This window comes from Cydia fagiglandana, chromosome 13 (genome assembly GCF_963556715.1).
Source record: "Cydia fagiglandana chromosome 13, ilCydFagi1.1, whole genome shotgun sequence".
NCBI lineage: Eukaryota > Metazoa > Arthropoda > Insecta > Lepidoptera > Tortricidae > Cydia > Cydia fagiglandana.
Genome location: NC_085944.1, coordinates 11,901,074 through 11,928,211, shown reverse-complemented (window position 1 = coordinate 11,928,211; position 27,138 = coordinate 11,901,074). Strand labels below are relative to the sequence as shown.

Here is a 27,138-nt window from a genome sequence, read left to right as displayed (position 1 = left end):
GAGGGACCCTGGCAGTTTTTGACGCCGCCATTTTTTTTCAATATGGCCGACTTTTTTTTTTAACTTTTTTAATTTTGTCCTAGCGCGCTGAAATTTTGGTCACGGAATCTCGGGGTCCCCTAGATACTAATGAAAAAATTTTTTTTTGAAAAATGCTACAATTGCGGTATAACTGGCCACTTTTATTTTGTATGGCAACTTTTAAACGGTGCGTGATAGGTGGGGGGTGCTCGACCAAATGTCATAGAGGGCCCCGAGACAAAACAATCTGCATAAAAAAAATCAAAATGGCCGACTTTTTATTTTTATTTTTTTCAAGTTGGTCCGAGCGCGCTGAGATTTGGCATGGCGGGAGATAGAGGCCTCTAGATTCTAATGAAACAAAAAAAAAATTTGGAAAATATTGTCGAAAGTCGAAAGTTCTCTGATATACAGTGAGAATTTAAGCAACTTATTGGTAAATTTATCACATCAACAAAATAGCTAACTGTAATAGACAATAATATATGCATAATAACATTTAGTTTTAAGTTATGCCTATTTAAACTTTATTTCAAGTATATTCTCTTGTTTAAACAATAATTTCCATGTTGCAGGAATGTTCTGAGAACATTCTCGAGAACGTTTCCGCTTTTTGGGAATGTTCTGCAATTTGTACATTGCTACTCGTGCGTCTGTCTGTCTGTCCGTCTGTCACAGCCTATTTTCTTGGAAACTACTGGACCAATTAAGTTGAAATTTGGTACACATGTAAATTAGTGACCCAAAGAGGGACATGTTTTTTTTATCATTTTAAAATACATAGGTTTGAAGTTATTTAAGAAAATAGCCAAAAAGTTACCATTCCCCCCCCCCCCCTTTATCTCCGAAACTATACTGGGTCTAAAATTTTGAAAAAAATACACAAAATAGTTCTTTACCTATAGATGACAGGAAAACCTATTAGAAATGTGCAGTCAAGCGTGAGTCGGAATTATGTACGGAACCCTAGAAACGCGAGTCCGACTCGCACTTCGTCAGTTTTTTTTTTCGTAAAACCTATGTTCCTTTGATCATGTCACAAGGACAATGACCCATTTCTGAGATATAATAACCGAAAAATGTGACCTTCAAACCAAACCCCCCTACTTTTGATATGTTCACCTCCTAACGAGTCCAAAAAAGTTACTAAGTAAAAAATGTGTCCCGAGCATTTACCTCTATAATATATCTTTTCGTTGCCTGATCTAAATGTAGTCAATATGATGGGTGCTGATGCTGAGAAAGGGGCGGCTCCAAGGCTTGGGGCCTAGGGCGGCAAAGACTGCAAATCCGCCACTGAATATCGGTCAAAATCGGCGAGCCAAATTGGCATTTTTGCGAACGCGAGGGCAATTTAATCAGATTGGCAAAAAAATTACTAGTCTGGATACGCGTTATAATTGGGAAATAAATTGGAGTATGGCGACAATTTCATTTTTGATCAAATCGGTCGATTACTCTACACCAGCGATCGATTGTGTTTAAAGCTTTAACCGTTCGCTGCTTTACATCGACTTGGTCTTTGCAAGCTTTTATACAGCTTCCCCCCGTCAGACTTCTTGTTTTAACATACATATGTAGGTACTGGACAGTAATATTAAAATGACACTGAATTTAGGTATTTTAAAAACATTTTAATGATAATAAAGACAAATGGTGCGGCGGCGATCTTTTTTTTTTGGTTAACACGCGTCAATGTGACAACAACCCTTTATATGCAGGTTAACAAGTTAGAAACTGTCAATTCAGCATTAATATTAATAAAATGATTAGATACATAGGTAAACTAATTAAGTAAGACTGAAGAATATCTAGGTACATCTTAGAACGAGAAACTACATACCTATTCGTCATTCTCTATCCACACTACACGAATATCTAAGCCAGATCGACAGATTCCACTGAATTTTTTGAGATAATTTGAAAGAGATTCAAGAAACATTTACGAGTAATGGCATTAAGAAGATATTGTTGTACTTGTCAAAAAATCTTATAACTATATTTAAACTATCGATTGTAAAAAATGTCATGATGCTGTTAATGAAGTGAAGCACTTCAGTGACAAGCTCTAAAATAAAGAAAATATAGAGAACTAATCTAATTGAAAATTGGCCATATTATTAGCATGTGTAGACCAAGCGGCGAAGCGCGAGCCATCCATTTCGCCGGCGTGCTGATTGCCAGCGGTCAGCGTGTGGCGTTGGCCGCCAATGGCCGCGCCGCAGTCCGGACACTGGGACAGCTGCATGGCGCCGCCACACTCCCCGATGCAGTAGAAGTGCCCGTTGGGACACTTGTACCAGTGCCCCGCCTTCAAACCTATCGCTCTCACTATCATCGCACGCTCCTCCTTACTAGCGATGCCCGATAATTTCACAGCTTCCTCAAGCTTCTTCAGACATTCAACAGCTTTTTCTTCGTCATACACACTCCAGGTCAATACAGCTTCTTTAGCAGTTTTAGCTATAGCCAGCACCTCGGCATTCGTTGTATTCTTGCTTAATTGTAGAATCTTAGCCAACTGAACGATGGAATTCATACGCTTCATCTCTTGCCCGATGTCGATTTGCTGCTGCTGGCTTATCTTCTGCTTACTCGGCACTAAAGCTTCACAGATCATTTTTACCTGGTCTTGCATTTCGGTTTCGAGTACAGTTAAATTCTCGGCAACGTACTTGGTGTAATAGTCCCCGATATCAGCCAGTATATCGAGGTAGATGTGGTACATGTCCAAATGTAGAACAGAATGATCTTTATTTTTGCCCCCAATAACATGATGTAACGCATTATACGCAGTGTTCCAATAAACGTTTTCTGAAATTAGAAATAATGTTACAAGTTTGTTTTCAAATTTTATCAAATGTCTATTGAAAAGATAGAGAGGGTTTGCATATCTGGAGAAGTGGAGAAGAACGATGTGTATGTTAGAAAATAACTAATGGTACCTATTCAGAAAATACATTTCTTGATATACTTATCCAAAATATAAGTAGGTAAGTATCTGTCGAGTTATTTTTTTAAATTAATATCATGTAGTAATTTACATACACTATATTTTAATACTGATACCCATCTGATATCGTTTCTACACATTAGTGGAACATCTTTCATTACGTATTTTGGCAAATAAATTAATTGAAATTGAAGTACTTATCTAGATTTGCAACTAGGTAGGTAGCTACTACTGAAAACAACTATTGAAAAAAAAACAATAACTCATTACCTCTGGGTAGTTTCCGAGTTTCTCCTAGATCTTTAACTTTTTTATAAAGCTCGACTCGCTTTTTTGACCTTTGCGCTTCAGTTCCATAAACCTTCTCTTTTATGGGGTTGATGTCGTTTTTCAGCATTTTATTTACCAGGTCTTTGTATCGGTATGTATTGACAATAGGTTCGCGACAAAACGGACATGTCTTAATTTGAATGGTTTCATTCTCGCTCTTCATTAAAGTATCCAACGTGTCAACGTCCCAGATGTGAGGACAATCCTGTAGCTGAATTAGCCTGAAATCACAACATTCAAAATATTAGCAGTGTTTGTCGAGAATTCGAGATATATGCAAAAGGTATTTGAACCACACAATGCACATACTTGACGTCGTCATCGTAGGGATCACCGAGCAGGTCGGTGGGGAAGCCTTCGGGGTCGCAGAGGCGGCAGGCCGGCGGGCAGGGCTCGCCGCAGAGCCCGCGGCACGGGTGGCCGCACGGCAGCGCGAGCGGACATGCGAGCGAGCAAGGTGCGCGCGAACACGGCGCGCCGCATGCACGTGTACACGCTGAATGCTCGCACGCCCGTCCGCATGGAGTTTCCTGCACACACGCATGCTGTATTACAATGTGTCCTAATATATCTGTACGTAGGTACATGTAGATGTAGACGTACCGTGCAAGGCGTGCAGGGTGCGCCGCACGACTTGCCGCAGGCAGAGTGCGGGCACCTGACCGAGCAGCGTCGGCGGCACGGCGGGCACACCTGGTTGCACGGCTCCTCGCACCTGTAACATAAGCGAGATCATGAGTTTGAAACTGGGCAAGGATTGTGCTTAAGCAGAACGCTAACATACCTGTGTCCGCAGATGTTGAGCTGGTGGCAGCGCGCGGCGCAGGGCTGGTGCAGGCGGCCCTGGCGGCAGCCGGCGCACGAACCGCCGCATGCGTGTCCGCAGCGGAGCAGGGCACCGCACGGCGCTGTGCACGCAGAGAGCAGTTTCGCCTCCAGCACAGACCCTAGACAAACTTTGATTATTGAAATGATTCATTTTTTAAACTAAAATTTCACCGAAGCTCATTGAATACCTTCTTGCTTAGCTTGATACACATAACACGGCAGCTGGACGATGTCACCGCAAGGCGCCTCGGAGCTATGCTCCGTGATCTCCATGCAGGTGGCCGGGTCACACGGCTTGCGGCAGTGCGCCGGGCAGGAGTGACCGCAAGTCATGGTGCGTTCACATTTCTCTTTGCAAAGTTCGCGAGTCGGTTCCTTTTCGCACTCGATCTCTATCTCATGATTGCAGTCCGGTATTCTTTTCTTCACCTATTAGGTAATAAAATTTCTTTAGTGTAACGTTCCATTGTGAATATATAAGTAGTAAATGCAAAAACGATGGCTGAATTATAGATGGTTTTTTTATGTGAATTCAACAAATTTTTGTTTATGATTTAATATCTGTAGGTACATTTTCGCTGGCCAGTTTGCGCCATTGCAATCACAACAAGTTGGTGCACATGGGTGTACCTACCTAACTAGGTGTGGGGCTGATTCAGGTGATATTTGGCATACTATGGCGAAGTAGCGTGAAATATACTTATAGATCTAACAGTGGGTGGATGTAGGCTAGATTGTGATGACACCTTTTGCTTGCAATCCCCGCATTTCTCGAAGCACAGCTTCTTGCAGTGATGGCCGCAGGGCAGCGAGCGCGCGCACTTCTCTCGGCAAGGATCTGCATTCACATCTTCGTAGCAGGCCCCTCGTTTCCAATGTTTGCAACCAGACCTCTTCTTGTTAACCTGTGTTACGATTTAATAATTTTCATGTATTGGCTAATTCGTTATATGTATGGAATTCGTTCTATCTATGTATCGACTTCATGTAAAATTATTAAGCGCTATTAAACTGAACATAATATTTATACAAAAAAATACAGTGTTGTTTTTTCTCATAGATGGATCAAAGTAGGAAGGTATTGCGGTAGGTATCGCTTTTATTTTCTTATTGCTTAGGGGAGGCCTAAAACGGGAACCTAGATAAGCTATCCGAGGAGGCTTAAAAGTTTTAGTTTAGATATACGATATACTTCATTTTACAAAAACATTTCATTCCATTCGATACAAAAATTATCGACAGATTAAACGAAAAGTGTATCCTTTAGTACCTAATAATTATTTATTAAAAAAAAAAAGAGTCCCCATTTAAGGGCTCGCTGCAGAGAGCCGTGATAGGCCATGTGAATGACTTGAATATCCTAGCTGAAGTAGTGGCTTCGCTAGCTAGCGCGAGCGGACCTAGCGCGAGCGGACACGTTTCAGAGCAAGGTGCGGTGCGCTGCGCGCGAAGTTAGCCCCCCCCCCACATTTGGCGTCTTTCGAGCGTCGGCGTCTGTCGGCGTCGGTCCAGCGCTATGGAAAATGACGTCGCTGCGCAGTTGCGTCGACGCTGCGTCGACGTTGCGTCGACGTCGGCCATAGAATTGTAGACGCCGACGCTCGAAAGACGCCAGATGTGGGAGGGCCCTTAAATAGATAGTGTGGGTGCAATGATTACACACACCGTACAGGTACAGGACATGTACATGTATACAGGAACTTACACGTGTACTTGGTGGTTACCTGAACATCACATGGAAGGCAAGGTTCACCACACGATAATGGACATTGGTGGTCACCAAGATCGCCTTCCAAATTTGCTGTGCAGCCTTCCTTCGCTCTCGGGCAAGGTTTTTCGCATTTGTACTAAAATAAGTAAAGAAATGTTACAATACTACTACACATTTTGATGTTGCGAAAATAGCATGGGAGTAAGGCATAATCGAAAAAAATATTCTTTTGAAGGGATGCCTATTCAGAATTTTCCCAATGTTAAGTTAGAAACATCATTCTGATCGCGAGTTTGTCGCGGCTCTCGCGCGTGTGTTGTGCTGCCAACACGTGACAAGCCACCAAGTTGCGCCTGTCGCGCAAGCAATGCTAGAGGTGCAGTTAAGATAGAAAACCAATGATGAAATGGCAAACAAAACACGTAGTCGACGTTTGAAGCAGATTTTTTGTCATTGTAGCTTTTATAGGTAAAACCATCAGTGGCCTATTTTATAAAGCTACAAGTTACAATTTACAAGCGGATGTCTGTTTCTAACCCTGCGTGTTAGAACGAGACTTCCGCTTGTAATTGTAACTTGTAGCTTTATAAAATAGGCCACAGACCATGGTAGAACAGACGCCAGTTCTTGCAGTTTTTGGCAGTTCTTAAGTACCTTATAATCCGAAACATTTATTTTATTATCTAATATGTATAGTATTGATTTTCTTTGTTTTTTGCTTTGATCTTGTATTGAACTTGTAATTTATTTATTGTAAATAGTAAGAATTCTTTTACTCACATTTTCGTGATCAGGATCGTCATTCACGTGGCATCTACGGATGCAGGCGTGGCCGCAGCTGAGCCGTCCGGCCTCACACTTCTCTACACAATATACGTCCGATATCCTCTGAGAACATGGTTTGGTTGCCTGAAAATCCAAAATTAAGTAGAGTGAAAAAATGCTTTGGGGTTCCTGGTATAGTAGAATACTATGTCGCACTAATATGGAAGTAGAGAGACACAAAGCGTTTCATAGTCGTAGCGCAAGCGATTGGCACCTTGGCAGGCGTGGCTCACTCCGCGATTTCGTCGCTTTGCAACAAGAACATACACAGGTAGCTACAAGTACATCCGTTCCACACCAATTTTGGTAGCTAGCCATAAGCCGCGCGTGCGCTGTCGCCACCTAGCGGCCAAATCTGTCCTGATCGTAACAGAGTCATTTTGTTAGAGAGTGAGTCCTCTGTACCTAATATCAATATTTATTCGGTGACCTTGGCTAGGCACCCAGATGTACACTTGTGACCAATATGACTGATTTCTCTACAGTACGTAAAGCGCCTACCTTATGTCCACAGCCAGGCAGCGAGACCGTAATCTCTTCCGCGCAGTAGACGGCCGGGTCGTCTGGTGCCATATGGCACGGCACGGCTCTGGTGTGCCCGCACGGTAGCTGCTTGTCCATGTAACGCTTGCACGGCTGACATTTTGTACTGCAGCTGGATGGGCACTTGTGTCCTTCGATTTCACAGATTTTCCTAGAAAATATTAGTGATAATTGATTTCGCCTAAATAATTTCATTGGCTGATGAGTAATCATTAAATGAACTCGACGACGCATAAGGATAATTTTACCTCTTTTAGCCAAGGTAACATGCAATTCCTAGATAGGCCTACTTGTCTCTTAACATTGATATTAAAACTCTGTAATCTCTGTAGGTGCATATTAGGTATTTATAGTGGCAGAGATATTAACCTGGTTTCTGATCAGACTAGGGTCAGGATACAGGGTAGGGTAGGGGTAGGATAGGGATAGGGTAGGGGTAGGATAGGGATAGGGTAGGGGTAGGATAGGGATAGGGTAGGGGTAGGATAGGGATAGGGTAGGGGTAGGATAGGGATAGGGTAGGGGTAGGATAGGGATAGGGTAGGGGTAGGGTACGTAGGGGTAGGGTAGGATGTAGGGTAGGGTTGTGACCGATCTTTCAAAATCTGTAGATGTGATGTAGATAGGTCTACAGATTTTGAAAGATGTGATGTAGATAGGTCTACAGATTTTGAAAGATTTGAAAGATGTGTCGACTTTCACGACAATAGCTTTGGATTAGACTCGCTGGCCTAACTCTAGTCTCAAAATGATTCGTTGCAAAGGCCTTCACCACTTCCTCTGGAGTACGAGATAAAAATAAACAAACCTTTCGCAGTCTCTAGTACAATGTATCTCGGCATGAGCTATATCGTAGGCGTGGCACATTCGCGGACAAGGATGGCCGCACGACAGATTATATTTACAGTCCAGTAGGCAGCCGCCTTCGGGCACCTTTACAAAATCTTCCAGCGATGTAATCTGGAACAGTAACCAGGAAAACATTTTTGAAGCTATATAGGTAAGTAAAGCGTCACATATAATTCACAATTATTTTTTAGTACAACTTCTATCAAACTAAGCTTTAAGTTTGCATTCGGATGGCGACGTCAGTGGCGATTCATGGTAATGACAGTGACATCGCCCGCGTCACCGCTGCAGTAACGCTGCCACAGTCACCATACGAATGTAACCTTTAGCCAAATGACATTGATAGAAATAGTAAACTTTGTATTAGTGTAAGGCCTGAGTGGACGCTCGAGTTGGGCGTGCAGCGGGGCGGGGCGTGCGGCGTATAGGAGCGGCCTTAGTGCACGCTGCTCAAATCACTTGTGAGCCCGACGCCACGCTGCACGCCTCGCCGAACTCTCTGCTCCAAGCGTCTACTCAGGCCTCACACTTAAACTGATTTGCTGATGAAATAGATTACCTCAGTTATTTGTCCGTGGTTCTCGCATTTGAGTTTCAAAGTTGACCCCAACGATCCGTTATCTGCCAGAGTCTGAGCTATATTGGTCCAAAGAGTGGAATTCCTCTTCAGCAACTCGATGTTGCCAAGCATAAAGAAGCCTGTTGATCACGAAAAAAGTTTACTTTTCTTTATTATTTCAGGGCAGGGGAATATCCCGATTCGTGGGAAATGTAGGTATATTGCAGCCAAGTTAATGAAAAATGACTTTAATAATAAGAAAGCTTAGGCATAGGCCGGTAGGTCGGCCCAGATACCGCTGGGGAGACAGTGTGGAAGCGGATCAGCGTCAGCTTCAAGCCGATAATTGGCAGGAATCGCTGAGCCATATTAGTTAATTAGTTTAGGTATAGACCTGTATTTCTAGCGTGAAACAGTCCGATTCTCAGGACAACTTACCTAAACATGAAACCTAAGTAAGCTACGCTGCCAAGAAATAAAAGTACAATTACCAAAATATACTAAAATGACTAAATAGTATCATTTCTCAAACTTTATGCAAAATTGAGTCTAAGATTTATACAGCTTTTATTGTTATTTTATCTTTCATGGCGAGTAAACATATACAGATACTAGGGTAAGGGGTACCTAATAAATACTAAATAGTAACTTACTAAAGTTGGTCAAGCAGATCTTGTTAGTAGAAAAAGTCGGCAAATTTGAAAAATCTAGGCGCGAAGGGATATCGTCTCATAGAAAATTTGAATTTCGCGCCTTTTTCTGCTGACAAGATTTGCTAGACCATCTATAATTATTGACTGGAACATAATATTACATATTATGTAAATTAAGAGCAAGGAGCTTTATGCTAATGTATAGTACCTCTGTACTATACATTTGAATAAAGTCTCAACAACAACTCTTTACTTGTCCTACCTTCTCTGGCCCTGGACAAGGCGACGCAGATCCTGTTCTCGGTACCCAGAAAGCCGATGCTGTCCTTGTCGTTGTTGCGCACCAGCGACAGCAGGATGATCTTAGACTCCTCGCCCTGGTAGTTGTCCAGGACTGTGATCTTCACGTCTGACAGATGGTCGTACAGTGACCGTTGCTAAACATAAATGTTTGGATTTTTAGGCGATTACGTAACGTTTTCACGTGTTAAAACAGTTTCCTCACTACGCGTAACAGCCATTGGAAAAACAGTTCGAATTTTACATTTGGTGCGCGAGAATACTCTTAAGAATTTAATGAGCTTTAAAAATAACTGTGACGTCTATCAAGTTTTTAGTAAAAAAAACCTCCCTATTACTTCCCAAATTTCATAGTTCTAAGTAAATATGAAGTACCCTATAAATATTGATTCCCTTGAGAATGTCGTAAAATAAGTTTTTGCGGCATATAATTAAACGGCCGTATATATTTTTTACGTTAACTTAGATGTTTCATTTTTTTACATCTTCAAGAGACTAGACTTGAATAAATGGTTTTAATATCAACTCGATACCTCCACGCGTTCCAGAGATAAAGGGTCTTGACAGACAGACAAACGGACAACAAAGTGATCCTATATATATAGGTTCCGTTTTTCCTTTTGAGGTACGGAACCTTGAAAATGGAAAAACTTGTAATAAGAGAGTTCATATTACGAGTTAGACTAGGTACTTACTCTTCGCATATAAAACATCTGGCCAGAATAGGCAGCTACAATAGTAACTTCATCAGGTGTGTATCCTTGCTGCATCAAATAATTCGCCAGACGGAGCGTAAAGTCTGCTTCCAAGGTGTTAGTGCGAGTAGAGTTCTCATCTTCGTGCTGAAAGATAATAGATAATATACTTTTTAAGTACCTACTCGAAAATACCAGGGTTGATGGTATTCTACCAAAATTCTAAATCAAATAAAAAAAATGAATATAATATGAAACGCTCGCAAACGATAGGATGCGACTAAGTACTAACTATAATAAATCGAATATGGTATTAAAGTGTATAGTTATGGCAACTAAGAAACATTTGGAGAGAATATGGCAGACCTGTTCCATATAGTTGTGCGAAAAGAAGAAGAGATTGTGGGCAACGCCACGCACGGGCGGGAAGTCCTCGACGGAGCGGTGGTTCTGCAAGTCGGGGTAGATGTGCGGCGAGACGAGCGCGGCGATCTCGGGCCGCATGCGGTGCTGCACGCCGAGCCGGCGGCTGTGCACGCCGTTGCGGATCATGCGCTCGAACAGCGACACCTCGAGCTGGTAGTGCCGCGCCAGCCGCAGGTACGCCGCCGACGGCCGCAGCTGCTGGTGGTCTCCTGCACGAGATAACAACCTGTTAGGCTGGTTTTAGTGTCACGCGGACCGTCCGTGCGGATCGCTCCGCACCGCCAAATTGTACGAGAAAGCTGTCGTCCGCGCGGACCCGTCAGCTTCACTCTGTAACGCCTCCTGAACTTAATACATATTGGTCCGGTGCGGAGCGATCCGCACGGACGGTCCGCGTGACACTAAAACCAGCCTTACTCAGATTATTCTACCACCGTCCGTGATACAAAAACGAACACTTCAAAAATTAAACATGCTAATGCTTATTGTCTCCGCGAGAAACAAGTTTCTTCTCAGATATTTAAAGGGTCACCATTGTATATTAGAATCAAACAGCCATTCATCAAGCGGGCTTTATACTTTTTTGCTAAAACTGTGATACCCGTGACATATTATATATCCGACAGACATACCAATCAGAATCAAGTGCTTGCAATGTTTCGTGAGAGAAGTGACTATGTGCGCTTCTAAAACCTCCGCTGCTTCTTCCACGATCACTGAAAATAATCCGTCGTTCATAATCTTAAGAAAATACACTGTTTCCAGTATGGTATATGGCCAATCATAATTTTAAAATCTGTAGATGTGCAAAAATTAAATGGAGGTATATATAAACCTACCTATTGGTGGTGACACTTCAACCAGTAATTTTCGCAATCTCGCCGCTGCGCTTGTGGTCATACCAATAACCCGAGTCCCTCTTAAAAGTGAACGGTCAGCTATCATTCGAGCTTCTTCGTAAGCTTCTGCAGAAGATTTGACCACCTCCTGAAATCAACACGGAAATAAACATTGTAAGCATATTTTGTGAAGGTAATCCGGGTTATCGAAGGAACGTTTGAGAGGATTTCTGACAGTAAAATATTGCGAATGCAGGACCCCTATTCGACAAGCGACGTTTGACGTATCGTGTTGATCTCCCGTTGATGTGGGAAAAATCATAAGTTCTCGAATACGTACAATGTCAAAATTTGACATTAACAATCCACAGTTAGGGTGACAAGCAAACCAAACCGAACTACCCTTAGTTTAGAGTTGAGTTTTGGTTGTACCAAATGATATTATCCACCGTTGATGGAATCAACACTCGGTATGCAATAAAATCAACTGTTGATTTGACGTAGATTCGAAATCTGACAGTTGTACATGTCGAATTTGGCCCCAGATCACAAATAATATGCGTTTTGGCAGTAACTGTGTAATCGTTCGAATGTGCGACACTAAAGATTCGGGTGGTTTACTAAACATGTTCACTTGCGTCTAAAGTCCACCACACTTGAATAACCACGAATTTACTTAACAAAAATGGCACAAAAGGGTATAGTCCAACACTGGAATTATGTATTCGTAAGGATCTGAGTGGCAGACTACATAAGACAGTCCATTGATTAAAATCATTTCCATAAAAAAGTTAAGTACAAACCTCTCTTTTTTTGGCCTGTTTCTTCAGGTAACCCTTGGCGATGGCGGCCCATTTATAGTAATATGACCAACGTTCTATAAGTGGAACTGTAGATAAATCCTTCACATTTGCGAGGTTTATTCTGGGTGCACGAGACTGGCATATCATCATATCCTGTTAAAAAAATAACACATTCAAACTGTCGTCTGTTCAATCCGTTATTTTCCATTGTCCAATTCATGCCGGTTATAAGTAGCTACGTTGTTCTATGTAAAGGAACGACGAATAGACAAATAAACGATTAAGTTTGTTTGCTGCTGTACCAGTGAGACATCATTAATGTAGATGTTGCCACTTACACAAGTCTCAGCCAATCTATATTTTTCAGCACTTTCAGAGAGCTCAATAGATGACGTTGTGCTTTTACTTAAACTTGTCTCGTTCTGATCACCGCTGTTGTTTGAATGAGAAGCAAACAGTGAACTTGTACCCTGTAGACTTTATTTTAGTAACTGTTTCCTTGGCTTAAATCAAGGCGGCTACAGCAAACGTTCAAATTGAAGAACGTGCAGATTCTGTTTCGGCTAACTCTACGCGGACTGGGCAATGTGGAGGCGCTACCAAAGATCACATTGATAGTGGCACTAGCACATTTAATCACTGCCAAGTCAGTGCAGAGTTAGCTTATAGGGATTGCATTCAACCTGGAACATTGGATTGACCGTCTAATCCAGAAGAATAGTTCTGGAACGAACTACGTTCTAATGTAAAAAAAAACTTTATCATACCTTGAAAATATTTATCTGCGAGTGCAGTTGAAATATCTTATGTTTTAAATCTAGGTATGTGGTCGTAAGTGCTGCTATGCCACTAGAATTCGTGCCCTTATCGTCTTCTATGTACCGCCAAGTTTCGTGATACTTTTCTATGAGTATGTTTTTCTCCTCTTCTGCTTCTGGCAATGAGAAAGATACTAATAAACTCCCATACAATTTACTATAAAAGACTTTATCAATGTCATCATCATCTAAGCCCGATCCATCCCTGGCGTAGATATCGTTGTCCACATCGTTATTTTCATGTAACTTTTCTTTTGCGTTATTTTGAACATGATCTTCTAAACGTGGAATAATTTCGCCATTTTCTACGTTTCCAAACAGCCAATGTTTCAAAGCATCATCGTTTTTTCCTATTTTTCCTTTGTAAAATCTATGAACGATTTCACACTCTTCGGCGTAATTAACAACAGTGGTGTAGTTTAATAAAATGTCAGGAGATATACAAGCTTCGTAAAAGTCTTTTAGCTTGCGAATACAATACTCGAGATCGGCTCTTTCATCGTAGCAAGCCTGAAAGTGTCGTCTGAAATTACTTAGGTTATGCTCTTTCAAGAGCTGGCTTTGTGATCTTCCACCGATGCGGACAATAGAATTTGTAATAGGTAACAAAGCCTCTAAAAATTGATCCAATGCATGATTTGTGTAGCATATGATAAGCATTAAACATTCATCACGTGCGTTTTCAAGTAGAGTCTTAGCAACTTTGACTCCGAGGAAAGTTTTGCCAGTGCCTGGCGGGCCTTGGATCACGGCGAACTCATGGGTGAGGGCGAGTTTATACGCTTCATATTGGGTGTTATTCAAGCCCAGCTCTGTCTCAGATGGCCAAGTTTCATCCTGAAGGACTTTGAATTTTATTTCCTTTTCATCCTTTTCTATATATCCTCTGTCTGGGTCGAACCATTCATCTTCATCTTCAGATGAACATGAAAACTCGGATCGAAATTTTTTTCGACTCCACAAATGACTCCGTTTAGTACGAGTGATCTTCGGAGGTTTTTTTTTGTTTAAAGTATATACGGTATCCCGAGTGAGGTACACTGGATTTTCGGGCACTTTCTGGAATTAAAAACGAGAAACAAATCGTTTTTTTTTAGTTTTTTTGTGGTCGGTACGTTATTGTTGGATGGCAAACAAATTAACTTTTTGTTTTTGTGGGATCTACTTACTAGTACGCTTTTAAATATTATAATTACTATACTATACTCGTACAGTGGCGCAAAGGCAATAAGAACATATTTATTTTATTTTCTGCATCGCTACATTGTTCGAAAGCTTTCGGTACTCGAACATACGGCAACTTACAAGTCGTCCGCTGCGATATGAGACCTCACGACTATATGCAGCAAGAGAGCATTATTTAATAACGCTTAATAAATTAGAATATATATCTATGCTTAGCTTAACATTTAAATTTACATATTTAGTAGGTTTCAATTAAGTACCTAGTAATAAAAAAAATGTTAGTCCTTTCTACAAGAAAACTACTTCAATCGATAATTTGTAACATAATAATATAGAAAATACCTGCACGTCGACAATATATTTGCTCATCGCCAGGTGCTCAGGGAAATTGGGGTCCTGAAGTGCCTTTAGCACGTGGTGGTATGGCTCAAAGTAAACTTCGCATTCTATCATGGTGTACAAGTCTTCATTATACAAGTCAGACTCCATTGTGGAATCAATTATGCTAACACCAAGCTGTGAAATATTAAAAAAAAATCCTTTCTATCCTTGAATTGTTTGTAATTACTTAAATAATTTAGTCATCATCATCATCATCATCTCAGCCATAAGACGTCCACTGCTGAACATAGGCCTCCCCCTTGAATGGGGGGTGAATGCCATAATCGCCACGCTTGGCAGGCGGGTTGGCGATCGCAGTCGAGTACACCGAATTTGAGGGACGCTGCTGCCCGTCCACCGGTGGCCTTGGACGTAGTTTAAGGACATACCCGGGTCCCGGGAATAATTTAGTATTATTACCTATAAGAGTCAACTAAATGCCCCAATACTCTTGCTAAGAACTGAACAGACAAAAATGGATTAACATGCAGTCTAGAAGCAGATTGTTGACAATAGGTAATGTGGATTGGCAATAGGATACATACAATTCTTTTGCTTAAAAGTTCTTCGTCGCGTTGCAAAATAGTCCCAACAAGAAAGCTCTTGCAATTATCCTTTGTGAACAACAGGAGAGATCCATATAAAAATCTCTTGCTTTGCTTCCAATTCATCCTCTTGAACATCTTTTCAGTGTATTGATCCAGTAAAATGAGAGATCCAAATTGTTGTTTTGTGAAAAATGGTCCCAAAAATTTCACATTGCGGTAGACTCTGAAAATCATGCCTATTTGATAATGGGGCCAACAGATAATTATATAGTAACCACATTTCTATTGTCAGTTTATTTATATTTATACCTTAGTAAAACTTTGGCTTAAATTTTTAGTGAAGATATTTTATTTATATTACAGTTAAGAATCTAATGTTTTTTCTTACCGAATGTGGTCATATTTTCTTTTCTTTGGTTCCTCGATATATTGATCTGTGGAAACATACCGGAATAATTTTTATGTTAATGTCATATCCGTTGGATCTCCAAATTAATAAAATAAAATAAAATAAATAAAAATAAAGTCAATACCGTAACAATTAAGTACCTACTACTCCATTCAAATCAGAACCTAAGGAATTGTAGGTACCTATCATATTACTGGGAACGTGGCATTAGACCTGTCAAAGATATGTGTCGAAACTACTGGGGTGCCATGTTGAGTCTAGGAATATATTGTATGGAATATACCTTAACAAACACGTACTGCCAAGCTGAATCCAGCAACTTACAGATACTGCAACGATGACGTCACTTAGACGTATAAAATGAGTAACTTACATAATTGTGTTGAATAGACTTCTTTTATTTTGTTGATAGGTTTGGTAGAGTAAAACTTACGTATCCCTTCCCTGAGCGGTCCGAAGCAGTCCTCGCGCAGCAGGCGGAACTGCACGTCCAGGTAGTGCTCCACGTCCGCGTACGCGCCCTCCACCACGTTGGGCCGCAGGAACGGCCGCCGCTCCAGCAGCTCCGCGCCCGAAGGTAGCACGCTCAGCTCACGGAAACTTTCAAGAGGTTCGTTTGTAACGTTGGTATCCTTTTTTTTCTGAATTTGTGCCTGTAATAAAAGAATTTATCTTTTTGCGTAAATAAGTAGAGTTCTCAAATTTAATGTAAATAGAAACATGTGCGTAAATCTTACCTGATTTTTCAGTCTGTCCCGTATATTGGTCATTCTAGTAGTATATTCTTCGGGTAATTCGAAGTCATGTTTTTCTTTTAAACCATCAAGGCAACTCTTGCTAGTAGCCTCGATTAGAGCTCCACATTTTCTAACAGCAGTCGACGGCGACACATTTATGAGACACTCACAAAAGGTCATAAAGTTGTTCCAAAATTCTTTTTCCTTAGTCCAGTAATGCTTGTTAAAAAGTTTATCTCTACGGCTTTCTGTGTAAGGCAATTGCATTAAGTACAATTGTAAATTATCAATGAATTTAGTGTTGCATATTTCCAAAAGCAGCAGTTTCTTTGACTCTTCGAAAGAAGATTTCCATACGTTTGTAACGAGTTCAAACACTAAAGCGAATACGTCTCGATTTCGATCATCTGGGGGCGAATCGATAAGTTTCTTGAAGCTTTCCTTTTGACGGTTTATCTTTTCTAGTATAATTACACTTTCAGACCGGGATATCTCTGCCAAAATGTTGCAGGACATGTCCCGGACATAGGTTTGCTGGCGTTTTCTTTGAGGTTGCTCATTACGATTTAGGCTTTGGTTAGTACGGCTAATTAAGCTAGATGTATTTGGGTAATTGCTTTCTTTAGCGAATGGTTCTTTTCTCTTCTTTTCCTTGGCTTGCTGAAGTATAAACTGCTCGAACGTTGGCACCGTAGGAACAGATACATTAGTTATCTCGAGACAAGCTGCAAAGTTCAGTATTTATTGATTAGTACTTATCACTTTAGGTAGGTACATTGTTTTGATTTTATAATATAATTGATGTAAATTTAAAGTTCGTCTATCCTATATAATTCTTAATCAAACGGTTAGCTACACCTTTAGGTTTAGGTTTAGGTGTAGCTAACCGTTTGTTTGAAAAATGTTACAAATATTAAACTTAAATGAAAAGCGATTCACTTTTTAGCAATTTCTACATAAACCAAACCGGTTATCCATTGTGGAGTAAGTTTATAAAATTATGATTTCCTTGCGCATTTGTATTGTGTAATACATTCCGTTGAAATGTTAAAGTAAAAGATAACAACAGTGTATTTATCATCAGTATGTTTGTTGTTAGATACTATGTGTCAAAGTTTAGTAATAAATAGCCTCCTTGCGCTTTCCAAAGCTGATATACTGTGCTAGATTTTTGATTGACAAATAGTTATAGTAAATAACTAAGTACAAAATAATATAGTCCAATTATTATTTAACTATACTTACCTTCATTCTGTTTTTGCTGTCTAGCGCGCATTGATGGAGGTCTATAAAATTTGCTAGGACCTGATCTGCCGGACTCAGAGGTTGGATCAGTGGAAACGAGTCCAGATCCTGAATTGGGGTCTTTATTCTCAGATCCAGGGCCCGTCTTGTCGGTTCCAGGGTTTTCAACTACGAGTTCATCGCTACATGCATTCGGCTTTACGCTGATGGTGCTAGAGTTGACAGCTGCTAGTTCTGTGCTACCTTGATTTGGCCTGCTGATTCCAGGGCTTGCAGCCGCGAGCTCCACAGTACTTTCATTTATTGGTTTGCTGGTTCCCGTGACTGCAGCGCCAAGTTCTTTGTTACCTTCATTTGACCTACATCTGCTGGTTTCAGGTTTTACAGATGCGACTCCATCGCTATTTTCATTTGGGCTACTGCTGTTGGATTCAGGACTTGTAGCCGGCAGTCCTTTGCCACCTAAATTATCACCACTGCTGCTGGTTTCAGGGCTTGTAGCCGCGACTCCATCGCTACCTTCATTTGGGCTACTGCTGTTGATTTCAGAACTTGTAGCCGGCAGTCCTTTGCCACCTAAATTATTACCACTGCTGCTGGTTTCAGGGCTTGCAGCCGCGACTCCATCGCTACCTTCATTTGGGCTACTGCTGTTGATTTCAGAACTTGTAGCAGGCAGTTCTTTGCCACCTAAATTATCACCACTGCTGTTGGTTTCAGGGCTTACAGCCGCGACTCCATCGCTACCTTCATTTGGGCTACTGCTGTTGATTTCAGAACTTGTAGCCGGCAGTCCTTTGCCACCTAAATTATTACCACTGCTGCTGGTTTCAGGGCTTGCAGCCGCGACTCCATCGCTACCTTCATTTGGGCTACTGCTGTTGATTTCAGAACTTGTAGCAGGCAGTTCTTTGCCACCTAAATTATCACCACTGCTGCTGGTTTCAGGGCTTGCAGCCGCGACTCCATCGCTACCTTCATTTGGGCTACTGCTGTTGATTTCAGAATTTGTAGCAGGCAGTCCTTTGCCACCTAAATTATCACCACTGCTGCTGGTTTCAGGGCTTGCAGCCGCGACTCCATCGCTACCTTCATTTGGGCTACTGCTGTTGATTTCAGAACTTGTAGCAGGCAGTTCTTTGCCACCTAAATTATCACCACTGCTGCTGGTTTCAGGGCTTGCAGCCGCGCCTCCATCGCTACCTTCATTTGGGCTACTGCTGTTGATTTCAGAACTTGTAGCAGGCAGTTCTTTGCCACCTAAATTATCACCACTGCTGCTGGTTTCAGGGCTTGCAGCCGCGACTCCATCGCAACCTTTATTTGGGCTACTGCTGTTGATTTCAGAACTTGTAGCAGGCAGTTCTTTGCCACCTAAATTATCACCACTGCTGCTGGTTTTAGGGCTTGCAGCCGCGACTCCATCGCTACCTTCATTTGGGCTACTGCTGTTGATTTCAGAACTTGTAGCCGGCAGTCCTTTGCCACCTAAATTATCACCACTGCTGCTGGTTTCAGGGCTTGCAGCCGCGACTCCATCGCTACCTTTATTTGGGCTACTGCTGTTGATTTCAGAACTTGTAGCAGGCAGTTCTTTGCCACCTAAATTATCACCACTGCTGCTGGTTTTAGGGCTTGCAGCCGCGACTCCATCGCTACCTTCATTTGGGCTACTGCTGTTGATTTCAGAACTTGTAGCCGGCAGTCCTTTGCCACCTAAATTATTACCACTGCTGCTGGTTTCAGGGCTTGCACCCGCGGACCCATCGCTACTTTCATTTGGCCTAATGCTGATGTTGCCAGGGTTTGCAGCGGCGAGTTCTTCGCTACAATTGCTTTGCTTAATGCCGCAAGAAAGCATTTTGTCTATAGCTTCTTGCTCTGGTGGCGGACCTGTAAATTCAAACATGTAAACAATAATTAATACCCGCTATTTCACCGATTTCTTTTAAAGTATTTGCAAAAATTTCAATAAGTCCTTTACTGTTTAATTCCTTTTCACCCAACGTGTAGTATGTCATATTATTTTTGCACATATTACAGACGCAGACCCTGTAAGGGCACAGCAATACTAAACTACAATATTATAACAAACCAGTGTGCAGTGTTAACTATGTAAAAAAAAACCGGGCAAGTGCGAGTCGGACTCGCGCACGAAGGGTTACGTACCATAATGCAAAAAAAAAAAAAAAGCAAAAAAAAACGGTCACCCATCCAAGTACTGACCACTCCCGACGTTGCTTAACTTTGGTCAAAAATCACGTTTGTTGTATGGGAGCCCCATTTAAATCTTTATTTTATTCTGTTTTTAGTATTTGTTGTTATAGCGGCAACAGAAATACATCATCTGTGAAAATTTCAACTGTCTAGCTATCACGGTTCGTGAGATACAGCCTGGTGACAGACAGACGAGACGGACAGACGGACGGACAGCGAAGTCTTAGTAATAGGGTCCCGTTTTACCCTTTGGGTACGGAACCCTAAAAAGCGTTTATTCTCAAGCTTACTTACATCTAAATACATACAATCTTCTGCCAAACCACAAAGCGGTTTGTTGCCAGACGAGATGTACCTAATTACGTTATCAGAATTCCTATATGACTCGAGAAAATGACAGACGCCCTACCTGGTACTCTTTGTATGGTCTACTATAATAGTCTCAAAAGCCATTGATGATGATGATGATGATGATAATGATGTCAAACGTAATTTTTAGTTAGCAGGTAAGTTCTGTTCCTGCACGTTTTATAAACGATTTTATTTGTAACGTCAACGTCACATCGGCAATTAAGGTTCCCTGCACAAAACACTCATGAATCTCACGCTACAGAGGGCCTACACTGTCACACTTACGTACGAATTTACAAGTGGAACAGAGAGGCAACAAGTCGAACGTGGTTCGCGGCAGGCCCTCAGCCTTCCCTTTGTTTAATTATAATAGACGGTTTTGTATCGTCTTACAACAATGAACAGTCATCGGTTGAAATAGGTACCTACGACAAGTTAAATAAACAGCGCCTGAGTCACTCTAACCTAGCCGCCGCCATGCAGTCATAATGCTCTCATTTAACGACATTCTGAAATACGTAAAGGCCCCAGTACACAATGGGCCATTGCCGGCCACTACAAGGGAAGCAGCCATGCGGTAGAATGAGATAGCAATATCACTTGCTCCCTCTAACGCATAAATGCGTCCCTTGGAATGGCCTGCGATGGCCCATTGTGTACTGGGGCCTTAACATGAAATTGATGATGATAAAAGAAATGAAAGCGAAAACATAACTACTCGCTCTATTTACCTACTTTGATTTTCGGCGGCGCGTTCTTGTTAAGTACACTGCAAGTGTTTACAAATACACCTATGGTTTGTTTAATTAATACGTAGTTAACTCCCATGAATGGAAAAGACGGCAGCAATTTTTTATAACTAAAGCATAATATTACTTTTTCTGTGCCATAATGCGTGTTAATTTGCTAAGATGTGTTGAAATTTTAAGTACTAATAAGGTATATGCAGGTAAAGATAAGTATATTAAGTAAATAAAGTATAATGCAGTGTAAAAACACTTCATGTAAGATATTAGCGATTTTTTATTTTTAACTCCATGTGAAATACCCCGGTTGGGACCACTGCCACCCGCGCTACCGAAAGTGACGCCATAGGCGTACCCACGGTGGGGCAAGGTGGGGCAGTTGCCCCACCCTGGTCTAGGGTTGCCACCCGTACTTTAATATAAAGTATTGTACTCTATTTTAGCCGTGTGTACGTTATTTTTTACGAAACACATAAAGTACGCCAAAATACTTTATTTACAACATTCATCAGTGATTAGTATTTTTTTAAGTAAAACACACATATTTTATAAATTTTCATACTTAAATTGAACAGTAAAATACTTTAGAGTATGTTTCTGAACGAAATTTTATTACATTTCGCATTTTATGGGGCCTACCTACACACATGCATGACCAACGCGAACGTTGGCAAACATAAGGGACGCAGATATATGAACGCATCGCTGCGTCCTTTTCATTTACCGACGTTGGTTGGACATGAGTTTGTGGGCCCCATTACCGCTTGGCATTTTGAAATTGACATTGACAGGCTTGACAGCTGCCACTGCCACTGTCAATAGTGTCAATAAAATTTTCGCGGTATCCCCATTCCCCAATATCTGTCGTTTTTCTGTCTTGTCTCTTGTGTTGTGTGTGATTCTGCGCTAAACTTTTGTTGAGAATAAGTTTTAAAACAGTGTTAAAAGGTGTTTTGACTGTTAGATTCCTTAAATTTAAAATGGAAAGTGACTTAAGTGACGAAGAATACGAAGATGGGACTGTTCGCGTGGTAAAAAAACGTAAAGTAGAAAAACGTGCACAAAAATATAAATTTCAATGGGAAGCCGATTTCCCTTGGCTAAAGAAGGATGAAACTAACGATTTTAATGCAAAATGCACAGCGTGTGGTGTTGTTATTGTTATCGGAACAGGTGGCGTAGGTCAGGTGAGCATTAATTTTTTTTGGTACCTATTCTATTACCCTTCACTGGCTACACTACATAGATTACCTAGTTTACCTATTTGGATTAATGAAATGAAGCCTTTTAACTGGTTTTTTATTGAAGAATTTGAATACATTAATTTTTAAGCCATGTGCCAAAAATAATATTTTTCATACTACATATTAACATATTATATAATTTATGTAGTACAGTCGGCTCCATAAATATAGGTACAGATGGAACATAAATATGTAAACAGTTACACCTTATTGTCAATGTAATAAGGGTGTAACCATATTTATGACTGTTTATATATTTATAGATGTGACCGTCTGACCGTACCTAGTACCTACACACACTTCAAAGACAGGTATACAATTCCGATTAATATACAGTTTCATTCACGGTTAGTTGTTTGGTCAAGTTACTGGTGCATGTTTTAACTCTAACAGTCTTAACTTAACTAACTATACTGTATTGTTTGAGTGTTTTTGTGCATACTAAAATTACTAAACTAACTTACTGCCATGGTGTGTCTGTGACTCTGTTCAATTTTGTGTTAGTAAGAATAATGTAGTACATAAATATGTACTTGTATCATACATACTTGTCTTGTTTTATTGAGGGCCTGAGAGGGTGGACTGGTGAAGGGTGAAGGTGGAGGTAACATAGTTTGTTTTTTTTTATTTCCAGATAAAGCAACATGAGAATACTAATACACACAAAAAAAGAATGGAAATTAAAAAAACATCTGGGCTCTTAAGTAAATTCCTGACAACTCCATCTACATCTAACACTGCATGTCTCAACAATAACACTGAGAATGTTTCAGCGGCTGAGCTTGCCTTGACATATCATGCTATAAAACATAATCTTTCATACAACAGTATGGATTGTCTAGTGAAATTAAATAAAATTATCTACGTTGACTCAAGCACAGCCACCAGCATACGGTTAGGCCGAACAAAAATGGAAGCTTTAGTGACTGAGGTGTTGGGGCCATATTCTCTTCAGGGTGTTGTGGATGATTTAAAAAATGAAGACCAGTACTTCAGCCTTCAAACAGATGCCTCTAATAAAAAAAATATTAAGCTTTTTCCACTTGTTGTGCAATATTTTTCTGCAAAGAATGGTCTTCAAACTAAGTTGCTGGATTTCTATGAAAATAGTAATGAAAGTGCAGATGGCATGTTTAGTTCTATAAAGGAGTCATTAGAAAACCTGGATTTGACTTTTGAGAATGTTTCTGGATTTAGTGCTGATAACACAAATGCAAACTTTGGTGCTCGACATTCTTTATTTACTAATATTAGAGAGGAGGTCCCTGATGTATTAAAAGGCAATTGCCATGCACATATTATTCACAACTGTGTAAAGCGTGCCATGGATTTCCTGTCTTATGATATAGAAAACGTGATTTTAAAAATCTACAGTCACTTTGCTCATTCAGCAGTTAGGAGAGAAGACTTAAAAAAAATTGTTGAAGCTGCTGATGGTAATTTCCACGAACTGAAACGCCATGTAGGAACACGCTGGCTTTCACTCTTGCCTTGTGTGGATACAGTTCTAAAAAACTGGGCACCAATAAGGAATTATTTTATTAGTCTAGGTGAAGATTGCCCAATAATAATGCAAAATTTATTATTATTGAATGAAGATAAAGATTTAATAGAAGTGTATTTAAATTTCTGTAGCCATGTATTAAATGTATTTTGTAAAACTGTGAAGAGCTTAGAGGGTGATTCTATCACAGTATTGGATGTTTTTAACATAATGACAAATATAAAAAAAGATTTACTGAAAAGAAAAGAAGATAAATTTTATGGGTTTATAACAATGCAGAAAATAGAATTACTTGAGCAATCTTCACAGGGCCTAAAAAATAAAATTTTAAAAAACTTTGATCTATTTATAGAAAAAGCTGTAAGTTACCTAGAAAAATGGTTCAACTTTAAACCTGATAACTGGCTAGCTATTATAAGTCATTTTGACTTAAATTCTGCATTATCATTTCAAGAGATCTTAAAAATTACTGAAATGTTGAATATGCAATCTAAGTAAACCTTCTAAATGATGTGAGGGAAAAGATATACAACAGCAGTTTTAAAGAATCCTGCACAGCTAAAAAATGGGAATCAATATTTTCCCAGGAAACCTTGTTTCCCAATATATTTAAAGTGATCTCACGTTTACTGTCCGTTCCCGCCACTTCAGCATTTACAGAAAGGGTGTTTTCCGTAATGAATGCGAAGTGGCGGGACGACAGAAACAAAGCTTCAATGAAGCTGATTCGAAACGAATTATTAGTGTACCTAAACCTCTGTTTACCCTGTTTAGACGCAATAAATATTTTTAAAACTGATAAAAAATTGTTAGACAGCGCCAAGTCGAACAAAAAGTATGTATTTAAAAAAATAAAATAAAATACTTTATTTTTATGGTGTGTACTTTTTATTTTTTGAATTAAGATGAGAACTACTCTATTTGCTTAGTAAAAAGGTGGCAACCCTACCCTGGTCTCTGACCATAAGCTAAGAATTTCTGTTTCAACCGTACCCTGTTACAACGTACCCAGCCTCCCCTACTTCTGCCCCACCCCTTATTAAATGCTGCGTACGCCCATGAGTGACGCCATCGCCATTCGCCAGTGTTTATAACACAGACTTGTATTGTCAATTACTTAGTCTATTATTAATATATTAGTAAGCGTGTCATACCGAAAGAATACGATAATACTAATGCTTAAAATTAAATAAGTAGGCACGTATCTATAAACTTACCTGATCCGTCATAGGGATCCTCGTCCATTGTGAGTCTTCACCGCGAAGTCCTATTCAGCCTTTAGGGCCGGTACCGGTGAAAGTATCTGTAATAATTTAGTTTCTATCAAAAATCCTGTTGCTTATGCTTACTGTCTGCTCCCGGCTAATTGTGCGACGGATCCTGATATAAATTAATTGAGATTATTTCAATGATTATCTATAGGCAGTCTTCTTGAGGGCTTACAGCGCAAGTGAAGTTGTAGGACCGCAAGATACGCACACTATAATGTGAGAGAACTCGAGTCTTGAGGCAACAAGTTTGTTGCTGTGTTTAGCTTTTTTCTTACCTAAACAAAGTTTTTATAATAGGTACATAGTAAACAAAATTATGAAAACTTACCTGAAAATGAAGGATTTTAATTTTTTTTATTCAAGTCACAGGAAATGTCAACACACTGCACGTTCTATACGAAACATCGGGCTGAAGAAATGAAACAAATTGTTCCTGTACTTCCTGTTTATTTTTTATCACTCATCACCTCTTGTGATTGGTTCAAAGTTCTCCAAAGAGCTTTACGGGATTCTGATTGGCTAATAGGCTCTATGGCCGGTATTTCCCGGGCCCCGAACGTTGTGGACTCAAATATTGCCATCTACAAAAAGTTGCGACGTTTCGGATACTTCCAATTTTAACCCTCTTTCAGAATATATATAAAAAACCGGCAAGTGCGAGTCGGACTCGCACACGAAGGGTTCCGTACCATAATGCAAAAAAAAAAACGGTCACTCATCCAAGGACTGACCCCGCCCGACGTTGCTTAACTTCGGTCAAAAATCACGTTTGTTGTATGGCAGCCCCACTTAAATCTTTATTTTATTCTGTTTTTAGTATTTGTTGTTATAGCGGCAACAGAAATACATCATCTATGAAAATTTCAACTGTCTAGCTATCACGGTTCGTGAGATACAGCCTGGTGACAGACGGACGGACGGACAGCAGTCTTAGTAATAGGGTCCCGTTTTAACCTCTGGGTACGGAACCCTAAAAATGTTGGCCCGAACGGTTAATCAGAATCACTCATAAAAATTTGAATTTCGTGCCTTTCTCTGCTGAAAAGTTGGGTGTGTTTCTTTCCTTGTTCTTGTCCTTCTTTGTCCTTGTCCAGACAGAAATAAATATAAAAAAATATGAAATATGAACAAATTTTGGCAAAATCTGATAAAAATGACAATTTAATTATGTGGTGTGGACGCAAAACAGAACATATAATAAATATTATATTGGCTCGTCGAATCCATGAAATAGTGTGGACGCTAGGTGAGATTGACAATTTAATTTCTGACCTAATTACCAATTTTATAATTCCGTCTGGGCGGTTCCCAGCTTATTCCCAGTAGTTACCACTAAGTTCTTACCAGTGGTAACTACTGGGAATTTTATTTTCCCGCCTTTTACCACTGCCACTGGTAACTACTGGGAAAAAATTCCCACTAGTTACCACCAACTCAGCTTGGTGGTAACTACTGGGAATTTTTATTCCCAGTAGTTACCATTGGTAAAAGGTGGGAATTTTTATTCCCAGTAGTTACCACCAAAATATTGTTAGAATTCAATACTAATAAAAACAGTATAAATCGTATAGTATAAATTGTATAGCGTGCTGTAATAAATAATTGTGTGTCAGTTAGTGATTCAGTAAACTGCTTTAAAAGTGATAAAAAATATTAAAATAGTTTTTTCCGGTGTAAGTATAAAAACTAAAAAATAGAAGAGTCTCATTCTAGTTAAGTAGAAATTGACTTATTATCCGGATTAAATTTATCTTATTAACTGTAAATTGAATTACATATTTATACAAACGAACAAACAGATCAGTCAAAAACCGATAGAACTGATGTCGTTTTATTATTTACAGATACTTTATTTTGTTCTATTATAACACGGCGCAGAGCTGTCTAACATATTTTCAAAAGAATAAAAGTTAAATACAAAAAAGGAAGTGTTCGAATAGTACCTGATGCCCCTCTGGTAGAGTGTTATTACCATCCCGCTAGCGTGGGTGTTTAAGCAATCGAGCCAACCAGCGTAACATGACCGAGCGATGTACATTCAACAACACTCCCAGCTGTACTACCCGAGCGTAATTGGAATGCGAGCCTATGCTGGTTAGTCCTAGCCGTCAGCCCGTCCGAAGCGCGCCCTAAGCGGTTTTAATTAC

General features: G+C 40.2%; 2 protein-coding genes across 2 annotated transcripts; both read right to left on the bottom strand.

The window, feature by feature from the left end:
• Positions 1 to 1,766: 1,766 nt before the first annotated feature.
• On the bottom strand, positions 1,767 to 18,877 carry LOC134670276 (NFX1-type zinc finger-containing protein 1-like). The gene is made up of 25 exons (XM_063528020.1): positions 17,659 to 18,877; positions 16,414 to 17,138; positions 16,110 to 16,329; positions 15,656 to 15,701; positions 15,265 to 15,490; positions 14,681 to 14,854; positions 13,103 to 14,212; positions 12,336 to 12,488; positions 11,533 to 11,680; positions 11,326 to 11,409; positions 10,634 to 10,902; positions 10,268 to 10,414; positions 9,535 to 9,709; positions 8,620 to 8,759; positions 8,020 to 8,171; positions 7,170 to 7,362; positions 6,624 to 6,752; positions 5,857 to 5,979; positions 4,879 to 5,037; positions 4,321 to 4,561; positions 4,089 to 4,251; positions 3,908 to 4,019; positions 3,614 to 3,834; positions 3,245 to 3,525; positions 1,767 to 2,835 (listed from the first exon to the last, which is right to left on the bottom strand). The coding sequence occupies exons 1-25, from the start codon at positions 17,687 to 17,689 to the stop codon at positions 2,114 to 2,116; spliced, it is 6,144 nt and encodes a 2,047-aa protein (XP_063384090.1). The 5' UTR covers positions 17,690 to 18,877; the 3' UTR covers positions 1,767 to 2,113.
• LOC134669887 (uncharacterized transmembrane protein DDB_G0289901-like) lies at positions 17,712 to 25,026 on the bottom strand. The gene is made up of 3 exons (XM_063527503.1): positions 24,938 to 25,026; positions 17,861 to 19,551; positions 17,712 to 17,723 (listed from the first exon to the last, which is right to left on the bottom strand). The coding sequence occupies exons 1-3, from the start codon at positions 24,963 to 24,965 to the stop codon at positions 17,712 to 17,714; spliced, it is 1,731 nt and encodes a 576-aa protein (XP_063383573.1). The 5' UTR covers positions 24,966 to 25,026.
• Positions 25,027 to 27,138: the final 2,112 nt, after the last annotated feature.